A 10,022-nucleotide genomic window follows, 5' to 3' on the forward strand; every position below is an offset into this window, starting at 1 on the left:
AATTACTTCTCCCTTTCATCCTCCCACCAATATAATAACTCTCAACAGCAACAAAAAACAGCCACCTCCACCAAAAACCCCCTTGATGTTGCACTATTAATCCTTGAATAATTCTGTTTTGCGACGATTTAAAAATGAGTAAACCTCCGTTTAAGTTTGGCCGTATTTACGCACGTGCAATGTGCATCTAATGGGAAAAATCCCTTTCATGTCCTTTTTAATTAACGTTAAAGAGCTGTAATTTAATTTAATAATTAGATTATAGTTAGGATTAGGGTCTTAGTTAAGGATTAATTAGTTTAATTCAATAATTAGGGTGCCCATTTGAAAAGCTTATTTTAGTCTTTTTACCAGTTTATCTAACACCATTTATAGCGGTCATTAAAAGAATTGAAAACGTTTGGAGAGTTTCCTGAAACACTGTCCAAGGGGATCAAGTGACTACACTTGTGAAGTTCACAGGGTTATCTCAAAATGGGCCAAATTTTAAATGGGGGTTTTATGACATTTATCATTTAGAAGTAGACAATTATTTATACACCATACAATAATCTAAGAAGCCTTGAATATACTTTAATAAATCAACTTACAGCAGCAGTGCAATAATTTTATGTCAGGAAGTAAAACCATGTTCAGAGGAGATCTTCATGGGTATGAAGAGCAAGGATTTTATGTGCAGAGGATTCACGCTAATGGTTCTTAGACGCTTGGCCGAACAATTAGCTTGAAACAACTTTTAAAGGAAACAAGAAAGCAACCAAAGCTTGGCAAGAAATGTCTGAAAGTGACAAAATATTTTGGACCAGCTAGGATAGTGATGCTAACCACTAGAGTCTGCCTCAGATCCCAATGTACTCTCCATGTAATGAAACAAGACCAAATTGAATCTCAAATTTGAGAACTCATCAGAAGAATGTGCTATTAGTACAGTAGAATTAGATTTTGCTAGTTACAGTACATATTCATCCATATTCTTAGTACAAACATCTTATTGTTCCAGTAATGGATTGCAATGTCTAGGACAACTTAGAAGGATTACAATACAAAACAGAGGGAATGTTACCATAATAAGAACAAAATTAACATTGCTGAATTGATATTAATTAGCAAGATCCTCAACTTGCTTGAATGACAAAATCATCTTCATTGCCTCCAATGACATAGAAACAAGAATTCACAGTGAACATGACATAAACAAAGGTCGATAATTTCCATTCAAAACTGTAGCTATAAATAAGAGACAATCATTGGCCATCTAAAATCAATACCATATAAAAGCAGGCTTCAACCACAGGCACACAACTGAGGGTTTTTTTCCCCATCATTCACAGACTTGCATGAGTTCTTGCTTGAATGATTATGAACCAACAACACAAGTGGGCAACTATTTTTCCCTTTATTTTTTTAATAGATTAACACAAAAAAAGTTTGTAGCTTAAAATTACAACAATTTTATAGTTGCCTAATGAAAAATAGATCATAGTTTGGATGGGAGGCCAGTCACCCGGGATTTTTTCTCTACAACTCGAGACAGTGCTTTGACATCTTCCTTTGAAATGTGACGAGGACGGCTCAGCCAGAGTCCTCCATCGACAATCATGGTATGTCCATTAACATATTTACCTTCACAAAGAAAGAATTAAGATGAGAAAATTGTTACGCCCAAAAGGAGAACCGTAATATGCCACGTGTTTCAAATTCGCAAAGATTATTCATTGCTAGAAGATAAGTGAAGGAAGCACTTCATAATGATATAGGAAATGTTGGTTTTATACTTTGCATCTGTTTCTAGGGGTAAATTGCACAAAACCCCACCCCTTCCCACAACAAACATCTATACCTTGAATTGCACTAGAAAACATCTATACCTTGAGATGTGCACTAAACCCTCCTCGCGTCATTTACTAGCACTTAGCCCACTTCAATTCGTGACAATGAGGATCTTATTTGCACCTTATCTTTTGGAAAATGGCATTACAAGGGTGCTAAGTGCTAGTGACTGAATTGAGGGAAGTTTAGTGCGACTCAAGGTATACAGACCAAAAGGAGGGGGAAGGTAACAGAAAAAAGGAACACTACAATAAGTTGGGGCATGTGCCTCATTTCCCTTCAAGGAGAGTGTCGGGTGTCACTAGTGTCAGACATGTCCACCTTCCAAGGGGAAATTTTTTGTTTCAAAAATGAAATAGTAAAGGGGCAAAAATATTTTTTGTCTTCAAAGAAGAAAAATTAGTTGAAACCAAAAATTCATTAAGTTTCAGGCAATAAAGTTTAAATTGCACATTTCTTGTTAAATATTAGACTTAGATAACACAACATGTAGTAGCAAATCCATGTTACAAGTAAACCATCCTGAACAGCTCAAAACATGAAGGACATATTGTGGTTTACATTAGTAAAAAAGCTTAGATACTAGATTTACCTAAAACTGACACCGTTTTACCTGTCTAGCCTAAAAACTGACACCGAAAACCCTCTGGCCTAAAAACTCATAAATACGGCGACAAATAGGCCTATCCGAATTAGAGATAGTTCTCAAGCAAAAAATTAATAGTTTTCTCATATAGACCCCTCAAATCTCCCATATTTTTCAGATTAAGCCCTCTCCCCGTCCCCACACTTTAAAATTTATAAAAAAAATTATCCCTTCCCACCATCTCCTCCCTATTCTTCCTATCATCTCCTCCATTCTCTTTTTCATATTCACAACTTTCCCTCCTCTCCCAACTCCTTCTCCCTCCTTACTCATATCCTCACTCTTACCTTCTTTATTCATCATCTCTCTTATCTTCTCCTCCCAATCTCCAACCTCCCTTTCTCTCTCTTATTCCCTCTCCGTGCTCATCTTCCTTTCTCCCACTCATTGTTCCTCTCTCCCATTCCCCCTCCCTCTTTGCTCTGCCCACTCCCAATCTCTAACATCAAATATTCTATAAAAAGGATCCAACATCCTCCTTTTCCTCTCTCAAACCCAACATCAAACATTCAGAGAAAAGTTAAAGAAAGTTACGGAGATGTGAGGTTGAAGAAAGAGGGAGAGGATGAGATAAGCTTGGAGATTTGGAAAAGAGGGGGAGAGAGTGGAAGAGAGGGGGGAAGGTTGAGGATGGGGAGGAGAAAAGAATGGAGAAGATGGTGAGAAGGAAGAGGGAGGAGATCGTGGGGAGGGAGAGAGGAGTTTTTTATAACTTTTGAAACTTGAAGGGGTAAATCCAAAAAGTATGAGAGATTGAAGGCCTATATGAAAAAATCTCTTAATTTTTTCCTTATAAACTAATGGCAAATTTAAGTATTTGGTCAGGCCTACTTGTCGCCATTTTTGTGAATTTTTAGGCTAGAGTGTCGTCGGTGTCGGTTTGTGAATTTTTAGGCTAGAGTGTCGTCCGTGTCGGTTTTCAGGCTAGAATGGGGAAATGGTGTCAGTTTTTAGGTCAAACTGGTATGTTAGCCCTATTAAAATTAATCTCTATAAGTTAAAGGTGTCAAAAAATACAAAGAAGTACCAACCTGCATCAGAAGCAAGATAGAGGGCAGCCATAGCAATATCCCATCTCTCTCCTACTCTGTAAAGAGGCATTTGCTCTCTTCTCTTCGCTAATACCTCATCTGGAACAAGTTTTCGAAGCCCAGGAGTACCTCCAATGGGTCCCGGTGCGATACCGTTGACCCTAATATTATAATCGGTTCCCCACTCAAGAGCCAGAGACCTGGTAATGCTATCAACTGCAGCCTGCACAGTTAAAATACGTCAGCTTATCTAAACAATATCTTTTAGATAATTAAATGGGTAAATTACAAGAAACCTCCTTAATCTATATCATGTTTTTTAAGATACGCCCTTATCCAAAAAGTTTGATAAAACAACCCTTCATCTAAAGAATCAACAAAAACTAATGATAAAAACATCCTTCATGGCTACAATGCAACGTTTAATTTTTGTAACGGAGATTGGTTTTTCAGATGTAGAGGTTGCTGTCTGTATTCTAGATTAATGATAAAAATATCTGACTTTTACTTTATCCAAGATTAATTTTTCTTTGTTTTCATTATTTCAACTACCAAAATCCATGTATTCTGAAGTGCGGGCATCCATCCAAGTGAAACATCTACCAAAATGTCTGAAGACTAAAATTTTGTGACAAAATTAACAGTCACAGACGACCCGGGGAGTCTCATTTAAATTTTTAGAAGCAGGGGTTTCTTGGTAAAATGGCTATAAATGAAAGGGGTTCCTTGTAATTTGTGCTAATTAATTATGTATTTATACCTTAGCAGCTGAGACGTGAATCTGATACCATGCTGCGGTATAATGCAAAGTAGCACTTATGTTCAATATAAGGCCGCCAGTAGATGGACCTATTCCTGCCGTTGCTTTTAGATATTTTAAAGCTTCATGACACATTGTATATGTGCCGATGGAATCAATCTCCATAACTGTAAAAGTCAAATACAATGGATATAACTGAATGATTAGTTGACAATGCTATTGGACTCAAAACCTTCAAACAAAAGTTACTTAGGTAATCAAAGAACTATAAAACCACAAAAAAGTAAGCCAGACCTGTTCGAAATCCATTAGGTGACAAATCCTCTGGAGATATGAGGAAATTGCCTGCTGCGCCATTGACAAGAATGTCAAGCTTCCCAAAGTGCTTGACTGTTGTTTCCAAAGCTCTAGCAGCATCTTCCTGTTTTCGAACATCACCTTCAAGACCAATAGCCTGCATGACATAATGAGAAGAAAAAAAGTATTGACAGGTATCAAGTTAGCATGGTGTATATCCCAAGAACCTTGTCATGTGTAATTTTATATGGAAGAAATGCAAGTACTTGTAGTTGTTAGATTTAAAATTATGTTACATTTTTTCTTGCCTGTAACAACACAACATGCACATTTGACTCTTCTTTCCGAGAGACAAGCCCTTCAAGTGGCTAGTTCAGCAAGCACAAAAAGACATCCTCGGTACAACTAATCAACCAATTTTGTAAACAGATTCAAACTTCCTCTACTATCAACTAGATTGTCACCACAAAATTTAGAGTTTGAGGGAGTTGTTTTATGTCTTTTATGGAGATAAAGCTCCAAGTCCTGATGGGTATCTTATATTTTTCTATCAACATTTATGGGTTTAATGGCGAACTGAGTTGCTTTACTTGAAGATTTCTATAGGGTCTGTCGTGATTTCGGAAGGATCACACATGCTTCAACTCCTTCATTCTTAGTGAAAGAGCTTACAAACTTGGGAAGTTATCATATTACCCTCCTCAACAGTTCCTATTAAAACCGTCACAAAGATCATTGCTAACCATCTCAAGTTCATCTCCTCATTCATCATACCAATACCACTTCGTCAACCATCACCATGTTCTTGAAAACATCGCTTATGCACAAAGATATTCTCGTAGCATTTCATTCTTCACCCCCGAGATAGTGTTTTCCTTAAGCTATGTTTTGGTTTGGCTCAATTGATTAGTTGAAACTTCCTAGTTGTGGGTCCCAAGATCAACTATGGCAAATCCCTTGTGCATGGATTCAGTCATGAAACTGCCCATTTTGAGGCTTGCATTCTCGGCTATCAGAGGGATTTCCACGACATTGGCAGAAATTATAATATCACTAACTAATTACACCCTTATATACATAATGAAATAGAGATCAAAGTATAAAAAACAAAGAAGCTAGAAAATTTATACATCTTGATCTAGTACAAAGTGACCAGAAATTTAGCATGCATGAAGCAGTCACTAATTGCACGAACACGTTAGTTCCATCAAACATTCACTCTAAAATTAACAGATAACTCCATCAATTACGTACTCAATCAAGCTGTCAAATTTAGAGATACCCATCTGATAAAACCTCAGAAACCAACCGCGAATCGCATAAAAATTCAATCTTGACAGGCAGTAAGCAAGAAATCGACCTGAATCCCCTTTGAACGGAGAACGGCGACGGCGTCATCTAGCACCTGGCGCCGGCGGCCCATGACAGCAACGGAGGCGCCATGGTTGCCGAATTGGGTTGAGATCTCGAACCCGATACCCGACCCGCCACCCGTTATGAGGGCTACTTTCCCTTTCAGTATGTTGGGCTTGAACGGAGACTCCACCATCCCCTCCCTCTCTCTCTCTCTCTCTCTCGAGATATTTTTGGTCTTATTAAGAAAAAGGATTTTTAATCACCAACATAACTGCATCATGATGGTAACTAATTATTAGAATACTTTTTGCATATATATCCCACAAATCTTCCGTATTTGTAAATTTAAAAATCATCTCAGCATTGCAAAGTTACCCCTGAATTCTCTCACATTGGATTATTCTACCCCTCCCACTTACAATGTTGAAAAGTTCCAGTGCTTTTCAACAATATTGCGGTATTTTCGTGTTTATAGATACTAAAACAGTTAAGTGGAAGGGGGCATGAAAGCTAAATGTGAGAGAAATGTGATACTTTTGACAATACCAAGATTTAGGGAGTAAATCAGCATATGTAGAAGATGAGGGGTGATATGCGAAAACCCCTAGAAGGTGTACCGCACCAACGACGCAGCAAGATGCCCGACGACAGTGTAGAGGAACGAATCGTCTCTTTGTTTCGTCATAATTATAATTTTAAAATTTGTTAGGAGGTCCAAAATTTAGGAATTTTCCTAGTTGTGGGTCCCAAGATCAACTACGGCAAATCCTTTGTGCATGGATTCAGTCATGAAACTGCCCATTTTGAGGCTTGCATTCAGGAACTTTCTCCGCATATTTTCTGGTATGTGGTCAAACGGAGAGTTATTCATTACCTTCATTGATCTCTCTCTAATCTATGACCCTCTCTGCATCGGATTTGGATCTTCTGCACTACAGAAAAGTAGCAGAAAGACCACTACTTTTAATCTTAATCGTTGATTATTTAGTAGGCGGTTATGATACAATCTAAATCTAACACTTATCATACATCCGTGTATTGCACTCATTCATAATTTGCACTAAAAGAAAAAATCATAATTATCAACTTGATAATCAATGATTGTGATTATGTAGTGGTCTCTCCACTATCTTTTTGTAGTGGAGAGGATCTGAATCCCTCTACATCACCTTCGAACTCCGCCGTTTCAAAAAATGCATCAAGAATGAAATACACTACTTCAATCATAGTTCCGAACTCTGCATGCATTTTGCATCACTATGGATTACGGTTATCTTAGACATAGTTACATAGAAGTTTCTATTAGAGTCGCGAATCGCTAAATTTTATCTTTTCTCATGAGCTAAATTTTATCCTCTATTTCGTTTTATATGGTGGAATAATGAAATGGAGTTTTTTTTTTTTTTTTGGTAAATAATAATGAAATGGAGTTGGCAAAGCAGCTTAGACATAAAATTGATTTTTTTTTAGAAAAATATAAATAAATAAGCTTAGTAACTAGGTAGGAAAAGAATCGGGCAGCCGGCCCCAAGGATTCCTCCTCTACTGAAAAAACAAGACATGTTGATGTGAAATATTCTTTTCAATATTTCTTCTTTGTAAAGAAAATGTTTGACTTTTAACTTAGTGCACTGACTCCCCTTGTTTATCATTGGATTTGGATCACCTTTAATTTAAAAAAAAATTTTTAAAAAAAACATTATTTTTGTGGATCGGCAACCCAGAAGCCCACTTCTACCAGCCTTGCTTTGATAAGCCCAAGATTGTAAGGCCTAGCAAATGTGGTCCACATACTATAGGATTTGTACGAGAAGAAATGATATTTCAATTTCTATTTTTCTTGCTCTGTTAGGTTACCAAAATAAATATGAAATAAAAGTGAGCAAGTTGAAAGTGTGAGGTGTATTTATTTATTATTATTTGGGTTGGTGGTGTTTTTTTCCTTTTTTTCTTGGTGGTTTTGCTTGGTTGTTTTTTTTTTGGGGGGAGGGGGGTTGATATTTCTATTTCTATTTTTCTTGATATATTTGGTTAAAAAAAAACCTAGTGTGAACACCGTGCAAAGCACGATAATTTTTTTCCACTATAATAATCCTGGTTTTTAAATGTTGCGGTATTTTTTTATTTTTTAAATTGCTACAGTATCCCACATTTGCTACAGTATTCATGTTTGCTACATCAATAATGCTAGAGTACAGTAAAATGTTACTCTAGCATTTACTATCGCATGAATAGTAAATCTTGGATTCTCTCATTTGTATAGAGGAGAAGATAAATACGAGAGAATAATGAGCAAGTTGGAGTTTGAGATCTATTTATTTATTTTTGTTTATTATTATCATTATTATTATTTGGTTTTTTTTTTTTGGGTGGGGGTTTTGGGGGAGGAGGTACGTTATTTGTCCTTAATTACCTTTGCAATCTATAGCTGCGTGGTTTAATCATATTTTGTTGTAGAGCTTCTTAGCCATTTAAATTTCTTTTCTTTGGCTCACGATCCGTCGAGATGGCGACGGAGTTGCTCACGCTTTAGCTAAACTTAGCTCGCTACTTTGATGAACCGTCTACATGGACGGAAAAAGAAGCCCCCGCATGTTGTGGCGGAGATCGTCAATAATGATGTTAAGTGGTTTAAATCAATAAAATTCTTATGTTTTTCCCATTTGAAAAAAAAAAAAAAAACTTTGACCAGTAGCAAACTCGTATAGTCCAAAATACCATCTGTAAGTTGTGTGTGGCCTTCTCATATATGGGCCCTACAACTTTTTCCCACTGCGAGAAGCCTACCTCAGAAAGCGACAAAAAATGCGCAATTGATCGGTCACCCCACCACATGGCGGAGGCCCATGGGCCGCCTATTGCCAAAAAAACGAATGACGTCTTCTCACTTCACTTGCCATGTTTAGGTTGCGAAAGGAAAATGTGGGAGAGAAATGATCAAGTTGAGTCTGGAGACGCATTTTTACCGGAGAGAGAGAGAGAGAGAGAGAGAGAGAGAGAGAGCGTGAAGACGGAAGAGAAGGAAAACACGCCGCTTATATTTTTCTTTGGTGACGATTTTGTTGTCCTTGGAAGAAATGATCAAATTTCTTTTGCGATCACGTTCTACTAATAGAAGGGAAGGGATTTTGTTTTCATTAAAGAGTTTCTCCCTTATTATGAAAAAGGACTAACCGTTGCGTTACCTCTGATAAGGTCTAGTTATTATCATACCATATCATATCATGCTTTCTTTAAAAAAATGTGAGTTTAGAAAAAACTTGGACCCTATTACACGTTACCGCCCTTAATTCCTATTGTTTCAGAAAACCACCCCTAATGAAATCCATTTCATTAATATAAAACCACTCGTGCCCCTTTTCACCCAATTTTCTATCCAAAAATTAATACCTTGATGGTCTTACCCCTAAAGTTTTAATATGTTAAATTTGGGTATCAAAATTAAATTTTGTACTTTTTTAACTTTGGTAATCAAAATTAAATTTTATTGAAACTTAGTATACCAATATCATATTTTGTTTTAACTTTTAGCAAAGTTAAAGTTGTTGAAGTTTGAGGCATTTTTTTAGCCCAAATAAGTGGTTTCAAATGAAAATTGATATAGGCTCTAAATTATTTTTGGGCAAAGAAACATTTTGTTCAAAGTTAAAATGAAAAATAATTTGTAATATTTAGCTCTAATATCCAAAGGTCAACAAATTTAAAAAACGCATAGAAGTAAAATTATCAAAATACAATATGTTGGACTGTGAATTGGATGGAAAAGTGTATAAGTGGTTCAATGTTAACAAAATGGTATGTATGAGTAATTTTCTGAAAATTGAGTGATTAAGGATGGTACCGTAAAATGGGGCCTAAGTTATGGGTAGTTCTCTAGAAATAACCATTTACTTATAAGAAAAAAAATCAAAAAATATTTAAAATTTTGACAATCTAAAATTCAGATTTGAAGCCTAAAATAAAAAAAATAAAACATTTTATCTTTTCATTCGTTCCTTTATATTTAAATTTTAAAATAAACACAAAGCCTAGATGATATTGTGAAGTATTCTCACCTACTAAAGTATCTTCATAATTAAGGAGATAAATGTCATGCATGAGT

General features: G+C 36.2%; 1 protein-coding gene across 1 annotated transcript; it reads right to left on the reverse strand.

Annotated features, from left to right (window-relative positions):
• LOC109845167 (peroxisomal 2,4-dienoyl-CoA reductase-like) lies at positions 1,192 to 6,151 on the reverse strand. Its single transcript, XM_020414378.1, has 5 exons — positions 5,925 to 6,151; positions 4,562 to 4,721; positions 4,268 to 4,434; positions 3,508 to 3,730; positions 1,192 to 1,623 (listed from the first exon to the last, which is right to left on the reverse strand). The coding sequence occupies exons 1-5, from the start codon at positions 6,111 to 6,113 to the stop codon at positions 1,478 to 1,480; spliced, it is 885 nt and encodes a 294-aa protein (XP_020269967.1). The 5' UTR covers positions 6,114 to 6,151; the 3' UTR covers positions 1,192 to 1,477.

Source organism: Asparagus officinalis, chromosome 6 (assembly GCF_001876935.1).
Source record: "Asparagus officinalis chromosome 6, Aspof.V1, whole genome shotgun sequence".
NCBI lineage: Eukaryota > Viridiplantae > Streptophyta > Magnoliopsida > Asparagales > Asparagaceae > Asparagus > Asparagus officinalis.

Excerpts from the sequence above, each read along its gene's own strand:
- LOC109845167 (XM_020414378.1), bottom strand. The coding sequence starts at position 6,113 with ATGGTGGAGTCTCCGTTCAAGCCCAACATACTGAAAGGGAAAGTAGCC. Across the intron at positions 4,435-4,561 it reads ACCTAATGGATTTCGAACAG|TTATGGAGATTGATTCCATC; the intron begins GTCTGGCTTACT and ends TGACTTTTACAG. Across the intron at positions 3,731-4,267 it reads TTCACGTCTCAGCTGCTAAG|GCTGCAGTTGATAGCATTAC; the intron begins GTATAAATACAT and ends TTAACTGTGCAG.